At 43.8% G+C, this 17,010-nt stretch overlaps 1 protein-coding gene across 1 annotated transcript; it reads left to right on the forward strand.

Moving 5' to 3' along the window:
* Positions 1-482: 482 nt before the first annotated feature.
* LOC141052251 (desumoylating isopeptidase 1) lies at positions 483-13,936 on the forward strand. Its single transcript, XM_073549426.1, has 3 exons — positions 483-619; positions 6,882-7,004; positions 8,006-13,936. The coding sequence occupies exons 1-3, from the start codon at positions 519-521 to the stop codon at positions 8,097-8,099; spliced, it is 318 nt and encodes a 105-aa protein (XP_073405527.1). The 5' UTR covers positions 483-518; the 3' UTR covers positions 8,100-13,936.
* The last annotated feature ends 3,074 nt before the right edge of the window (positions 13,937-17,010 follow it).

Consider the following 17,010-nt stretch of genomic DNA (forward strand, 5'->3'; position numbering starts at 1 on the left):
TGGGGTTATACATAGCAAGATGACTACATGGCACGAGACAACTAGTCCTGAAGTGATTTACTGCTGACAACAATGAGTTTATTGAAACTGCAACACGCGGCCTAATAACACATTGACGCATTGCTGGAAATAGGGTCTCTGCCCCTACATTATGCTACACTCAGATTACCTAGTAAAGACCTGTGACACATTCCCAGTAAGTGGCACATTTTTTGATAACAATCTACTTTTGCACATAGTGGCCTTAGACCTTATTTTCGCATTTATAGACAGTCTTGGTAGATTCATTTAATGTGACCCTGACAGCTGATACATGCTGCCTGTAAATCAGGACCCTACATCAGACACTGGCTTTCTCCCTTATCGTGATGGCGGATTGCATCCTGAATCATCGTCTTATAGTCTTATAGAACTGTAGAAAACATTTTCATAGCTTTAAAGTTTGTTGCTCTCTGAACTGATCAGATTTTTTTTTTCTTTCTTGTTACTTTTTTTTTCTTTCTTCTTAGGGGGGAACCATGCTGGGGGAACCAGACAATGTCATAGAGCTCGGGACCACTGAAGTGACAGAGGAGATCTTTCTGGAGTACCTGTCATCTCTGGGAGAATCTGGCTTCAGGTGTGCAGCACTGTGTGTCCCCCGTACCCCCGCTGCCCTGTCTTTGTGTCGGGACTTAATTTTATAAGAATTTCTTAATCACACAAATTCACAATATCACAGGCCGGGAATGTCACAAGTAGCACCCGCTGTGATCTTTGGAGCAAACAGCTCTCTGCTGTCCCCATCTTCCAGACAATTACACTATTGGCTGAAGATCAATGGAGAAGGCCACAGGCCATTCGCACCACTAGGCAGGTTATCGGAAAACTGACGGTGCGCGTATGGTGTATATACACCTCCGGATTCCAACACATGGAATATGTGTATATATCCTCCCCGTATGGTCACCGCTATCCCCACGATAACCCCAGACTACTTGCCACCACCTCCAATCCAATTTGACCGATTGGACACTGATTTAAAGTATCGTATGGCCCGTAGTTTACAGAACAGAAGAATCAGAACTAATAAATTTTATATTTTTAATCCAAAGGGGGGCAGTGTTTATGAAAAATATACAAAAGATTTTACAAGGGGAACAAAACAATACAGCATAAACAGTTACATAAAATAAAAGGGATTAAAATCGTACTACACCGATCAGAGACGATTTAGTTTAGCCGAAGGAGAGCGCTTCGCTTGAGGCCGTCGGTAAACGGGATACATGCATATACGGGTGTGTAACTCTCTACAGGTACACAGATTATAACTGAGCTTGATCATTAGGCCGGGGTCACACTTGCGTGAGTTTCTCACATCACGCTCGCATCAATACCCGGCACTGACTCCGGCACTCGGGACCGGAGTGTGCAGCTGCATGTATTTCTGTGCATGTATTTCTATGCAGCCGCACACTCCGGTCCCGAGTGCCAGCGGCAGTGCTGGGTATTGATGTGAGAGACGCTCGAAAGTTTCTAGCATCATACTCGCAAGTGTGACCCCGGCCTTTATCAGACTGAGTCCCACACACACCCCACTGTGATTACTGCACATGGGCCAGGTTGTGGGCTCGTCACAGCCCTTCATGGTTTTAGGAAATCCCAACTTATGCCATAACACCTCTAAGTTTAAGAGTGATGTCATATTTTGGGGGATTTTAAATTTTTCAGGATTTTATCTATACTTAGAGACCAAACATGGCCTAGCTGCTGGCGGTTATCTGGCCCTTATGGCTTTGGGGCCTTTTGGTGGGGATTATAATTATGAGAACATATATATCTGTTTCCTTGGTTAACCCCGGTACCAGCACTGTACGTCTCATTAATATCAGATGTATAGAGATTCCCATATTCTGTTTTCTTTTGGAGACATAATGTCTGAGCTGCTTATTGTAACTGCCGTGACTTGGCGTCACCTGAATTCAGCATGCAATTCTTGTAGACAAAAGGACCTTCCACAGTCCTGTTCATGGGTGAGCTCCGTGACCATGGCTGTCTCTAAAGGGGGGAGATTTTCCTTTAATCCACTCAATACGTAATAAGCCTTTTCCAGTCTATGCACAATACACAGTGAATACGAATAGCACTAGTGTATCCACTCCTCTTATATTATTTTAGCAGCCAATGGATAGGAATAATTATAAAATATAACTTTTATTAAATTAATATAAAATCTCAAAGTGCAAGGTGCTCAGGTTAAACAGACAAACAAATAGAGAAAAAAGAAAAAAGCTGGTGGCTCCAACACTGATCATCACTTCTAATGCATCCCAAACATATAATCACTTATTGGGTGCCATAAATTAATCCTGTGCGGCCAAACCACTCCAAAGACATAGGATACACAAATATCGAAAATTATCTCTATGCTTCACATTAAATATTTTAACTTGCCAACACAGTTTAAGTTATTCTCTTATTGAGAGTGCATGCCCAACCGCCTTATAGTATCAAAAATTCACTTCCAGACTTGGCACACCAATACTACCCTCATCATAAAGAGTTACATCTAATTGTTTGGGCAGATTATATCCAAACTACTGCCACATAGCACCAAACAGTTTTCCACCAGACAGCTTCAATTCCCGCATTTGCTGCAGGTTCTAGTTATCATACAATACACAAAATATTATTGACATAATCCTTATAAAAGTGTGTCATCTTTGAAATATACAATTCCGCATACCAACGTGTGTTCCCTCATTCAGGGTCTTACTCCCACATGTATGCATGTATCCACATATCCTTCATCAAATGCCTTCTATTTTTTATGAGGGCACTATTATGACACTAGACCAATGATATAAAAACGGAACGATCTCACCAAAATAGCAGGGTCACATTCTGATTTGTTACCATCCCCATGGTTGGTGAGCGCGATACCCCTGTCTCCCGACGCGTTTCATCAAATCTCATCAGGGGAGTCAACTGGGGTCATCTCTGTGGTGTATCACGGGTAGCCGTTATGTGTTCAAACCGACATCATGTGTAAGTATAATCGTGCATTACCTCCTTTTGTATGTTCGCGCCATGGCGTTCCGGGAAACCGACACTTCCGGTCCCTTGTTTACCTCACATCATGTGGCTGGGCCGCATACGTCATCAGCGTGTTCGCTCTGTGGAGCGCATCACATGCTGGGAGCACGCCTCACAGCCACTGGGCATGCGCTCCATAGCGCTGCCCCCTCTGAAAGGAAAATGACGTTCTATATGTTATGATTGATGTACGGAATGTCCTCAGTAACTAGCGCAAACAACCGCCATATCCTACCCTATATATGCGCCTATTCCTGTCATATATATAGCAGGGATATACATTCCTGCTTATTGCAAGGATCCTGCTTAAGTCCTTCCAGTATTCATTATTGGAGATACTCCATTTATCTAATGGGTCTCTCCCACACATTAGACCATGTGCAGATATTCATACACAGGAAATTTATTCAGGTTTCCTTTCGGGAGTTTCAGCGAGTGCACTTTTACGAATCAACACACCCCCTCAAAAAATGCTTAGAAAACTTTTTATATGCAGAAGAAAGGACAGTTACTGGAAAACCGTAGAATGCTATGAAAATACCGACTCGCTTTAACTGGATGGGCCTTATACTGGATGTATCCTTCATTTAGTAGAGGGAATAATAGGCTCAGCAGAGAGGGACATCCGCCGTTGAGTGGGGACGCCATCTGCGCGGGTCCTAGGGTGCCAATCTCCGCGATAGGTAGGGAGGAGTTAGTATAGGGGCTTTTCTAGGGATAATGCAGTATTTTCGTCACTTTTCGGTGGTTATAAGGCCCATCCAGTTAAAGCGAGTCGGTATTTTCATAGCATTCTACGGTTTTCCAGTAACTGTCCTTTCTTCTGTATATAAAAAGTTTTCTAAGCATTTTTTGAGGGGGTGTGTTGATTCGTAAAAGTGCACTCGCTGAAACTCCCGAAAGGAAACCTGAATAAATTTCCTGTGTATGAATATCTGCACATGGTCTAATGTGTGGGAGAGACCCATTAGATAAATGGAGTATCTCCAATAATGAATACTGGAAGGACTTAAGCAGGATCCTTGCAATAAGCAGGAATGTATATCCCTGCTATATATATGACAGGAATAGGCGCATATATAGGGTAGGACATGGCGGTTGTTTGCGCTAGTTACTGAGGACATTCCGTACATCAATCATAACATATAGAACGTCATTTTCCTTTCAGAGGGGGCAGCGCTATGGAGCGCATGCCCAGTGGCTGTGAGGCGCGCTCCCAGCATGTGATGTGCTCCACGGAGCGAACACGCTGATGACGTATGCGGCCCAGCCACAGGATGTGAGGTAAACAAGGGACCGGAAGTGTCGGCTTCCCGGAACGCCATGGCGCGAACATACAAAAGGAGGTAATGCACGATTATACTTACACATGATGTCGGTTTGAACACATAACGGCTACCCGTGATACACCACAGAGATGACCCCAGTTGACTCCCCTGATGAGATTTGACGAAACGCGTCGGGAGACAGGGGTATCGCGCTTGCCAACCATGGGGATGGTAACAAATCAGAATGTGACCCTGCTATTTTGGTGAGATCGTTCCGTTTTTATATCATTGGTCTAGTGTCATAGTGTCATAATAGTGCCCTCATAAAAAATAGAAGGCATTTGATGAAGGATATGTGGATACATGCATACATGTGGGAGTAAGACCCTGAATGAGGGAACACACGTTGGTATGCGGAATTGTATATTTCAAAGATGACAATCCTTATAAAAGTGTATGTCAATAATATTTTGTGTATTGTATGATAACTAGAACCTGCAGCAAATGCGGGAATTGAAGCTGTCTGGTGGAAAACTGTTTGGTGCTATGTGGCAGTAGTTTGGATATAATCTGCCCAAACAATTAGATGTAACTCTTTATGATGAGGGTAGTATTGGTGTGCCAAGTCTGGAAGTGAATTTTTGATACTATAAGGCGGTTGGGCATGCACTCTCAATAAGAGAATAACTATATAAACTGTGTTGGCAAGTTAAAATATTTAATGTAAAGCATAGAGATAATTTTTGATATTTGTGTATCCTATGTCTTTGGAGTGGTTTGGCCGCACAGGATTAATTTATGGCACCCAGTAAGTGATTATATGTTTGGGATGCATTAGAAGTGATGATCAGTGTTGGAGCCACCAGCTTTTTTCTTTTTTCTCTATTTGTTTGTCTGTTTAACCTGAGCACCTTGCACTTTGAGATTTTATATTAATTTAATAAAAGTTATATTTTATAATTATTCCTATCCATTGGCTGCTAAAACAATACACAGTGACCTGGGAATATAGAGGGCTCCTTGCATTTTAGATAGGATGGTTCACCTCTCTTTGTACATTGCATTGTACATACCAGCAGCTCTGAGTGCTCGCTCCTGTTTCCTTATTTGCAAAGGGGAGAGGGGAAAAGCTAGGGGGATATAAGGGACCTCAGAGATTTTTAATATTTTCTATGACACTCTGCATTGCTGAAGCCAAGTTCACATGTCCAGTAATCTCATCTGTGTGAAACTGATCCAGTAAATAAGATGACCGGATCACTTTCAAACTGACCCCCCTTTATAAGTTATACGTTCACATTGACTTCAGTTATTTAAGGTGCCACTCCAGCATCTTTTTTTTGCATTCACTAATGAAATCAGGCAGAGAGGCATCAGAGCTGTAAGTGTAGTGTCTAGCATAAACCTAGGTTTCTAAAATAAAGGTGCCACAAACGGGGTCCTCTCTCAGCCTCCATGATGTGGGGGTGTCTATGAGCTGCAAAGTTATGAGGACCTCTTAATCTTGCATTTGCCCCTCACTGAGGCTCTACAGATTGAGCACAACACGTACCCCCAACCAGTCCACACACCCAAGACGCTCACTACTGCCACCACTTACCGAAAGGGCGGTGGGTTCCAATGTCACACGCACAATGTAATCACTACCCACAGGCCATACCTAGGTCACAGGTACAAGTCACTTAGTCTTTACGTAGACGCTTAGATTCTGTAGAGTAAAGAGGCAAAGCTAGTAAAGTTTTAGGCTTTAATAACGACAGAGACAGTCCAGCATTGGGGATAGGGTGGGACGTTAATTACTGCGCCCCCATTGCGAGGGTTCTGTACCTTACCCCTTCAACCATCGAATGTGAGGTGCAACATGAATGGATATCAACTTTGTGTGAAAGATGTTACGGTTACAGGATGGCGCTCATTTGAGGTAGCAGCCATTTGCTTCCACTAGATTACCCTGTTAATTACCATAGTAAAAATGGGGTGTGAGGTGTCAGAGGTGGAAGTCATGTGCCAATTGTGTTTCCACAAAGCTGGATGAGGGAGACTTTTATTTCACATTTTCTCATGGATCATTATATATTCTGTATAAGATATGGGGACTTGGAGCTGACTAATATTTTTCCACAAAATAACCCATGAATTACAGCCATAGACTTCACCCGTTCTGTGCGCACGGTCCCTTCTGGTCAGCTTCCAGAGATCGGACTTCCCTATGTCCGCCATGACATGTTACCTAACTAGCTCCACTCATTAATGAGGATGGTTAGTTTGTAAGAAGTTATCTAACCTTCATAGGGGAAGGCGACCGTGGGGCACTGCATCGCTCAGCTGATCAGCATACAGAGGAGGCAGAGCTCAGATCTTGTTTCTTCTAAACATGTGGAAGTTCCTAATACAAAAGTAATTTACTCGAAACCTTTGCCAGGTCTGATCCCTTTCAAGATGTGTTCACTTTTGCTGCTCCTGTTGTCATGTTTGTCGTCTTCATTCACAAGCCATGCTAGTTCTTATAGCCGCTGTTATATTCTGTGTCCACCACAGTGGGGAGTCCTACCATCTGTTTGATCACAACTGTAACACGTTTAGCAATGAAGTGGCTCAGTTTCTGACGGGGAGGAAGATTCCCTCGTATATCACAGAGCTGCCTTCTGAAGTCCTGTCTACGTGAGTATATAATGTTGTTCGGGGTTTTTTTTTTGTTGCTTTGTAGCAACTTATTAGAATGATAACTTGATGATGCATCAGGTTGTCAGTGGCCACTCTGTAAATACTTAGCATTTTAACATAAATTTCAAATAGACGCTATTTCCCCGGTAACTCTGTGTGAGCGGCATCACTACTTTTTATGGCTCTATTGTGAAAATGCTGCCGATCACCCGAAGAATGAGCAAAACGCCCATTCGTTGGGTGAGATGATTTTTAAGTAGCCTTTTCAATTATGTAAAATCCTGAGCACTGTGCCACCGCAGAGGGCTCCACCTTGTAATAAAATTAGAAGTGAAACTTAGGTTTTATCCGAGACTATTTATCGTACATTTGTTTTCTTTTTACCATGAGCCTCAGAACTAAAGGCAGGTATGTGGTACCTTACTTATCTGTGTATTATGCGTGGTGCCAATCTCTGCCAGTACAATGCAGTCACAGACCTTTCCCGAATTCGATTCAGCAGCTTCCACTTATGTCACGACGACAGAGCAGCGACTTCTCCTCCGCTCAGCTCTGTTGATGGGGGGTGACTGCTGATGTCATGCTGATGGACAGCTGGCTCTCTGCAGTTAGGCAGCTGGTTGTCAATCAGCATGACATCAGTAGTCACACCCTGGCGACAGAGAGCCCATAAGAAGAGCTGCTCTGTTGAAGTAAAGCAGCTGAATCGCCAGTAGGAACAGTCAATGACCGCTCTGTGCCGTCACTGGGTAGAGCAGGCAGGTAGTTGGCAACTAACTGCCGTTTTGATTTTAAACCCATAGTAAAAAAAAATAAAAACCTGGATAATCCCTTTAAAAAGGTGCATGTTGCAGATCATAATTACTTGTTCTGTTTTACCTTCAAAGGGCCATTTCGTGGCCTCCTCACACCTTCTCAGACCTCCCCTTTTAGCGTGAAAGCAAAACATTTATTGTGAAGATAATCGCTGATTTTATTACTTTTCTTATTTCCTCCAGACCTTTCGGACAAGCCCTCCGTCCTCTCTTGGATTCTGTTCAAATTCAACCACCTGGGGGAAACAGCTTTAACAGGCACAATGGACCCAGCTAACCAGGATCCGCAGCTCTCCACCGTGGGCAATGACCTGCTTTTTAACTTAATGTACTTTAATTATTTAATTCCGACCCTAATTTTTCCTTGTTTTATTGCATTCACCCTTTGCAGTAGGACATTAGAATACATTCTAAATGTTCTTAGTCCTTTAAGTGGTATCTTTAACCTAACATTATATGCAAACAAAAATACGTGTATGGCGCAGAATCGGCAGCCAGGCCGTGTCCACTAATGCGGGCCTCTAACGTTCAGTGATGCATACAGCGCTATTTTTTCCCATTAAAATGTCAGACACCTTGGCAGAACGTGACAAACCCTGTTTTAAGTCAATGTGGTCCATTGGGCGCGGCTGGTGGCTATTGGTCTAGATGTTCATTGTGGTGTCCTACAGGACCTTTGAGTTAAAATAGACTTCCTGCAAAGTCCTTGGTTTTGCCACCTTATTATATTCCCCTCGATTTTATTTTTCCTGTAAAACCTACTAGACGAAGGCTCGGTGCTTATGTTGAGGTTGATATTCTGGAGTGAGTAAGAAGGGGAGAATGTCTTTTTTTACAGCCCTCCGCTGATTTCAGAAGAACGGTTCCGACAGATACTATTGGATGTAAGCCTTCGTTATGGATCCTAGGCCATACAGTATAATAGTTCAGGTTTGCACACAAACAATCCATGGCCGTTCACTACAGTGTTTTCCGCGCTGCGAGGGCACTTTTCCATCTTGAACATTGAGTATTTGAACTTTGCTCCTTCATTGTCCAGTAAAGACAGGATGATGAAGTGCAGTAAAATCATCCTTCGGTGTTTTTTCCACATTTGCAGAGCAGTTGTTTTTCAGCAAGTTAATTTTTAATGTAAGTTATCTCTCATTTTATTGTTCCCATTTATCAGCATTAAACTTATTACTCGACCTCCATGCTACACTCCCTCATACTGGCACATAGTGCTCCACTATTTCTCACCTGTTGGCCATCTTGATGGCGCTGATGTTTACTTTGTTGTTAGACACTTCTCTAATAAAGGTGTCAGAAAGTTTCACAACTCGCTACCCATTTTTACTGTAATTTTAAAAGGAGTCAGTAACCCCAAAATGTTTTTTAAATTTGTTATACAGTGTTATAGGAGATTTGGCCTCCATAGTAACCATACTAACACTGTACCTGTTACTGTGCCTAAAAAAATAACTTGCCGTAATTCAAATGCAAATGAGGACGCTTCAGTGCACCCCTGGTGTGCCTAAGAGTTTGGTGCAGGGTTATATCTCACCATTTACATATTGGGTCACCCCTCCCCCACTCCTGATTGCTTCCCAGATTGAGTACTGTGTGAATGCTGTCATGTGCATTATTCTCCTGTCTCATTTCTTCTGGTGTTATTCATTACACATGGAAGTGTAGCGTCAGAAGAAAGGAGATGGAGGACTATGCGCGCGGCCACTATGTGCATGCAGTGCCCGCTCTGGGAAGTGACCACTGTCAGAAGCAAAGGAAGGGCCCCAATATGCATACAAGGAGGCGTAACGGTGCACCAAACTCTTGGCCACACCAAGGATGCTCCAAAGCCTCCTCATTTATATATTAACGTACTTTCTCAGGAACTGTACCAGTAGCGAGCACCTTGATGGTGTGCTTGTTATATGGACTAATACACTCCATTCAGCGTACACACTGGACACTGATACTGTCCATGACAAATTTGGTCAAACGCCTTTCCATCCACAAAGGTTGTCAGCCGAGTTTTTTGGCAGGTTTAGTTGGTTAGACTAGAAAATGTATTTCTGCACAACTAGACAGATGTGCCATTAGGAGTCTGTGGGAGCTGAGTGACAATTTCTAGTTAGGGTTGAAATGGTAGTTCATTTTCTGTCACCACACTGTCGCAGATGAGAAAATATGGACTTTGAAGGTGGAAAATGCACAGTTTAAAAATAGTGTTGATAACGAAGAAGAATCCGAGCTTATAGGTGTTGTCTCCTTTCAGAAAAGCTTTTCCTATAAGTTCCATTAGTAGTGAAAAAGCCAAACTGTACTGTACTCACCCTCCCTGGACCCAACACTAAAGACTCCCATACGCATTGCATGGCTGATGGACAAACCAGTACTTCAGCCCATCCTTCAGATGACAGCCATTTCAGTCGACTCCCCTATAGACAGGAGCGCTTGCTCAGTTGAGCCAACTATGTTTTTTATGCGACACCCGCCACATGAGGTATCAGCCAGCGGCTTATCTCCGAGAGAACAAAACGATCGGTATTACTAAATCAGTCGTGCCCAATTGACACCTCCCCCGAAAATCAGTTGTCCTGCGGCCCTATGCTCATTAGATTTTAATGTGTGTGGGGAGCTTAATAAACTCTACCACTGCTCCAATGTTTGGCTGCTGCCCTCTCAATGACATAATCGGTGAGTTCGGCAGCACGAAGCATCGGCACAGGCACTGAGCTCCATTATTGGCTACAGTGCTCTCAATGTAATAATCAGTGAGCTCAGCAGCTCGTAGCATCAGCACAGACACTGAGCTCCATTATTGGCTGTTTCGCTCTCAGTGTAATAATCGGTGAGCTCAGCAGCACGTAGCATCGGCACAGACACTGAGCTCCATTATTGGCTGTTTTGCTCTCAGTGTAATAATCGGTGAGCTCAGCAGCACGTAGCATCGGCACAGACACTGAGCTCCATTATTGGCTGTTTTGCTCAATGTAATAATTCGGTGAGCTCAGCAGCTCCTGGCATTGGCACAGACACTGAGCTTCATTATTGGCTGGTTCGTTCAGTGTAATAATTCGGTGAGCTCAGCAGCTCCTGGTATTGGCACAGACACTGAGCTCCATTATTGGCTGTTTCGCTCTCAGTGTAATACTTCGGTGAGCTCAGCAGCTCGTAGTATCGGCACAGACGCTGAGCTCCATTTTTGTCTGTTTCGCTCTCAGTGTAATAATCGGTGAGCTCAGCAGCTCGTAGCATTGGCACAGACAGTGAGCTCCATTATTGGCTGTTTCGCTCTCAGTGTAATAATTGGTGAGCTCAGCAGCTTGTAGCATCGGCACAGACATGGAGCTCCATTATTGGTTGTTTCGCTCTCAGTGTAGTAATCGGTGAGCTCAGCAGCTCGTAGCATCGGCACAGACAGTGAGCTCCATTATTGTCTGTTTCGCTCTCTGTGTAATAATTGGTGAGCTCAGCAGCTTGTAGCATCGGCACAGACATGGAGCTCCATTATTGGTTGTTTCGCTCTCTGTGTAATAATTGGTGAGCTCAGCAGCTCGTAGCATCGGCACAGACACGGAGCTCCATTATTGGTTGTTTCGCTCTCAGTGTAGTAATCGGTGAGCTCAGCAGCTCGTAGCATCGGCACAGACACTGAGCTCCATTATTGGTTGTTTTGCTCTCAATGTAATAATTGGTGAGCTCAGCAACTCGTAGCATCAGCACAGACAGTGAGCTCCATTATTGGCTGTTTCGCTCTCAGTGTATTAATTCGGTGAGCTCAGCAGTTCGTAGTATCGGCACAGACCCTGAGCTCCATTTTTGGCTGTTTCGCTCTCAGTGTAATAATCGGTGAGCTCAGTAGCTCGTGTCACAGACACTGAGCTCCATTATTGGTTGTTTCGCTCTCAGTGTAATGATTGGTGAGCTCAGCAGCTCGTAGCATCCGCACAGACACGGAGCTCCATTATTGGTTGTTTCGCTCTCAGTGTAATAATCGGTGAGCTCAGCAGCTCGTAGCATCGGCACAGACACTGAGCTCCATTATTGGCTGTTTCACTCTCAGTGTAATAATCGGTGAGCTCAGCAGCTCGTGTCACAGACACTGAGCTCCATTATTGACTGCTGCGCTCTCCATGTGATAGAAAAGTTTTTCTGAATGGAGACAACCACTTTACCAAGGCCGTATTCTCATGCTGAAGTTCTTTAAAACTGTATTTGAGATCTGTGCCAAATCTAGCATGAAGTAACGGATGTTCTTAGCATTGGTGTGACAGCGTAGCGTTGCTGTGAGAACTCTGTTACATAGGATTCATCCATGTGGTTCCATCTAAAACATCGTGTGACTTGGTAAGAAGGTTATGGTTGTCATGTGCGACGTATGAGCCAACAAAAAGCAGAATTGTGTTATAGTCCCCTTCCTACCAGTTAGTGGTTAATACAAAATGAATTTTTAAAAACGATTTGCTTTCTCATATTTTCTTTCCTGCGAAGCCTTACCGCCTCTGTGTTGTAATGTAGCGTGGCTAAATCTATCCTGTGTTCAATGTTGGGTTTTCTGCGACCATTCCAAATAGTCGTACTGAGCAGATGGCCAGGTATATGCTATTGTGTGCCTATAGCAAATACATACATTTATATGGAAAGCATAGGGGATGCTGTGCAATCGCAATGTATAGCAGCCAAACGTGCCAAAAGGACACCCTGTTTGTATGCATGTGGCCTATATGGAGAACCTTTCAAGTCCATGTGCCCACCCAAACTGCTCTTCCAGGCAGTTTACATATATATATATATATATATATATATATATATATATATATATATATATATATATATATATCTCTAACCCATACAGTAGAATTCACCTGCTGGTGCTTTAGGCGTGTAATTATTTACTAGTGTTTATTTCACTACTTGTGCTTCCTGAGGGCTATGATGGAAAAATGGAAGCGCCTGCAAGCATAGTGAGCAAGGTAATGTATGGCAGGGGCTTGGGGCCAGGCTGGTGTATATGAAACGTTGCAGATTGGGTGGAAAAACTGACTTTTTAAGGTTCCTTTTAAGTGTAACATTGCAGTTTATACTGCTATATCAAGTGTGATCTTTACCCGATTAGGCTACTTTCACACTAGCGTCGGCAGACGCACTTCGCAATGCGTCGTTTTGGCGAAAAAACGCATCCTGCAAAGTTGCCCGCAGAATGCGTTTTTTCTCCATAGACTTACATTAGCGACGCATTGCCACACGTCGCATCCGTCGTGCGACGGATGCGTCGTGTTTTGGCGGCCGCGACGCACACAAAAACGTTACATGTAACTTTTTTTGTGCGTCGTCTCCGCCATTTTCGACCGCACATGCGCGGCCGAAACTCCGCCCCCTCCTCCCCAGACATTACAATGGGGCAGCGGATGCGTTGAAAAACTGCATCCGCTGCCCCCGTTGGGCAAAACTTTCACAACATGCGACGCTACGTCGCCCCGACGCTGGGCGACGTGCGTCGCACAACCCTTGTGTGAAAGTAGCCTAACACACAACCTTTATTCCCATCATTGAGGACACACTGCTCCATAGTACATAGCCATAAAGGACTCCGTTGTCGTCCAACCTCCTTGCCATGTGCATGAGGCCTTAAAAATAGAAAAACGGCAATTGTCGTATCCTGGTTGACGTCTTCAGTAGCCGCCCGCTAGAGCTGGGTGTGAACGGGAACTTCTTACCTTCCCATGAACTAACTCTGCACATCTCTTGGAAATGCACATGATCGCAGCCTTAGAAGTAGCTGCTACACTTTTACCCTCCTCCTAAATCGACAAGTTGATATTATTGTGAATTTAAACCTATTTTTTTATGATTCTAGATCAGCATACGTGGTAACAGATGTCCCCCTTTCTTATGTACTGACATAAGTGAAGGTTATATACTCTTCTATACATTTATACCTCTTTGTGTCATATCCTTACAATGTAACAGTGGACATATTACATCTGGCATGATGTAGTATTACGTTTTATATGTTTGAATATGTTTTATTTCAGTATCTGTGTGTTATGAACTAATTCCTTATGTATTTTTCTCATGGAAAGATGGGATTTGAATGTATAATAAATATAATATGTTTCACTATCACAATATATTTTCCATTCTTTCCCAGATACCTGTAATGGACTATTAAAATCTTTCTGCCGAGCAGAATGTCAGCTTAAATCTTTGAGTGTCCACTACTTTTTGGTGACTACTCAGTAGTAGCCATCCCACCGCGACAAGGTGTTACCAGTCAGGACGGTACCTAACTCTTGTAGTTGACCTCACTGTGTCAGCAGGTCTTTGCCCACTATGTCAGTTATGAAGGCGGTCTGGATAAACATGCTGCAGGCCTACCAAGATTACCTTCATAAGTGTCATAGTTGATGAAGCCCCTGTTGCAATCCTCTAAAGTGATGGTTCATTGCTGAGGCAAGTAGTCTGCTCATTGTATATCTTGTGCCAACTAGTCCTTTATCTACTACTGCGCCACTCCAGTCCCCAACAAGCCTCCTTTACTGCAACAGAATTGCAGTAAAGGAGGCTTGTCGCAGAAGGAAAGGTATAGGCTTCATCTTTGAAACATCTTCCCAAGATGCCAGGAAATTGGGTCAGTGACTCCCGTCCCTGGGTAGGGGAAGGCTTTCCTCCTTTTTCCCTGCCTGGAAGGAATTTCAGGCAGTTGCTGGATTCTTAGCCTAAAAAAAAGTGGGTTGAAGTTTGAATTCCAGTCAGTCCCACAAGAAAGATTTGTTGTGCCTCCCCCACTATCCTCGCCAAGAGAGCAGTTGACCCTAGAGACAGAGATCTTGGACCATGTTCAGAAAGCAGTCTTCCTCCTGGAAGTCACTCTCTAATAAACAAGTTGAACGGTTCCTTCAGGACTATAATAAATCTGAAGGCTTTGAACTAATTACTAAGTGTTCAGTCTATTAAAATGGAATCCATTAAGTCAGCAATATAATAATAATCTTTATTTTTATATAGCGCTAACATATTCCGCAGCGGATTACAGTTTGCAAACATCATCACTGTCCCCCATGGGGCTCACAATCTACAAAGCTGCTCTTTCCCTGTTTCATGGCAGTCCTGGATTTGAAAGATGCTTACTGTCATGTACCCATACACATGGAACATCAGAAATACCTCAGGGTAGCAATAGCCATTGAGAGACTAGTCAGGCACTTTCAATTCAGGGCCCTCCCATTTGGGCTAACTATAGCTCCTTGTGTCTTCACAAAGGTGGTTGCAGAGGTGATGGCTCATCTCAGGGAAAAGGATGTATTGCTTATCCCGTATCTAGATGACTTCATGGTAGTAGGGAAGTCATTCTACCATTGTACAAGTCAACTAGAGGAGGTGATGACTACCCTAAAGGGCCTAGAATTCCAACTGAATCTGAAGGAGTCCAGATTGGAGCCCCAAAAAATCAAGTGTTTCTAGGGCTCCTATTAAACTCAAAGGAACAGGAATGTCACGTCCCAGTAGACAAAATAGAAATATTCCAGAATCAAGTGTTGTGAGCCGTGGAAGTAATCTCCATATCCCTTAGTGGCGCATTGTTCCTCCTGGATTCTTTAACCTGGTGCTTTCCCACTGTTCTGTGGGCCCTAGTAAATGGTGGACCAGTATAGCATACCTCGAGAAAGGAAGACCCTGAAGAGTGTTCCCGTGCGTAAACCTCACCACGGATGCAAGTCTCAGGGGTTGGGGAGCCCACATAGAAGGAAGTTACCTTCAGGGAACATAGCCCACATCAGTGTGCAACAGTTCCTCAAACCACAGGGAACTCAGAGCAGTTTGGGAAGCACTGAGGAGATGCCAAGAAGAGCTACAGAATTGTCATGTCAGGATTTTCTCAGACAACTCAAATACAGTATCCTTCCTACTACAACAAGGAGGTCCGAGGCACCATCACTTGCAGGAATTGTAGAGACAATATTTTCCTGGGCAGAACTCATGGTAAAATCCATCACGGCAGTACACCTGAAAGGCTCAATAAATCAGGTAGTGGACTTTCTCAGCAGGGAGAAGGTGCAACCCTCTGAATAGTCTCTAAATGATGAAGACTTTGTTCAGCTGACCCGGCACTGGGGTACACCAGAAATAGACTTATTCGCCTCAAGGAAAAATACAAAGAAAATAATTCTTCTCTTTAAATTCAGGAGACAATCCGACTGGGGTAGACGCCTTGGCACAGACCTGAAATATGGAGCTCGCTTACACTTTCCCACCTCGCTCTAATACCAAGAGTTCTAAGGAAAATCCAGGAAAGTCGGTCATCGGTAATCCTAATAGTCCCCTACTGGCTCAAAAAGAGCTGGTTCTCCCTATTAAAATAGATGACATTGGAAGAGCCAATTCTCTTACCATCAAGACGGGATCTTCTGATACAGGGCCCTCTTCATCAAAATCTAGAGATGTTACAGCTGTCGGCTTGGATCCTGAGATTAAAGGGTTTGTCAGAACCAGTCATCTCTACCTCGCAAAAGAGTAGAAAGCTGGTTACCTCAGCTATATATCTAAAGGTCTGGAAGAAATCCTGTTCACAAAGCACAGGTCCAGTATCCATCACTCAGGGTCCAAATATTCCACAGGTACTAGACTTCCTTCAGGCTGGCTTTGATAGTGGTTTGGGGCCTAGTACGTTAAAGGTACAAATTTCAGCCCTGGGTTCATTTTTTGACTATCCTCTGGCCGATCATCCCTGGGTGGTAAGATTCATTAAAGCTACTCAGCGTATTAGGCCCACAATATGTAGCTCAGTGCAGTGCCCCCGTGGATCTCAACTTTGTTCTAAACGAACAACGAAATAACCCATACTAACCTCTAGACCAGGCTGAACTAAGGTCTGTAACATTCAAAGCAGTCTTAGTAGCAATAACATCGGCGAGGCGTATAGGCGAGATCCAGGCCCTTTGTATAAGAGAGCGATATTTAAAGATCCAGGAGGACTGTATCATCTTAAAATTGGATCCTATGTTTTTCCCCAAAGTGCTTACTGACTTCCACAAAAATCAAGAGATTGTGTTACCCACTTTCTGCCAAAACTACAACAAAGAGAAATAACTCTCTCTTCACTCCTTGGATGTTAAAAGGACAGTTCTGCAATACTTAAAGCTCACAGAGGGCTGGAGAGTGGACTCAAATCTCTTCGTCCAGATGGCCGGAAAAAACAAGGG

Source organism: Dendrobates tinctorius, unplaced genomic scaffold, assembly GCF_039654945.1.
Source record: "Dendrobates tinctorius isolate UK_male_01 unplaced genomic scaffold, ASM3965494v1 ptg000159l, whole genome shotgun sequence".
Lineage (NCBI taxonomy): Eukaryota > Metazoa > Chordata > Amphibia > Anura > Dendrobatidae > Dendrobates > Dendrobates tinctorius.

What these genes read in the sequence shown, in the direction of transcription:
- LOC141052251 (XM_073549426.1), top strand. Translation starts at nt 519, where the DNA reads ATGCTGGGGGAACCAGACAATGTCATAGAGCTCGGGACCACTGAAGTG. An exon ending in CTGGGAGAATCTGGCTTCAG is followed by an intron (nt 620 to 6,881) that starts GTGTGCAGCACT and finishes TGTCCACCACAG; the next exon opens with TGGGGAGTCCTACCATCTGT. An exon ending in CCTTCTGAAGTCCTGTCTAC is followed by an intron (nt 7,005 to 8,005) that starts GTGAGTATATAA and finishes TATTTCCTCCAG; the next exon opens with ACCTTTCGGACAAGCCCTCC.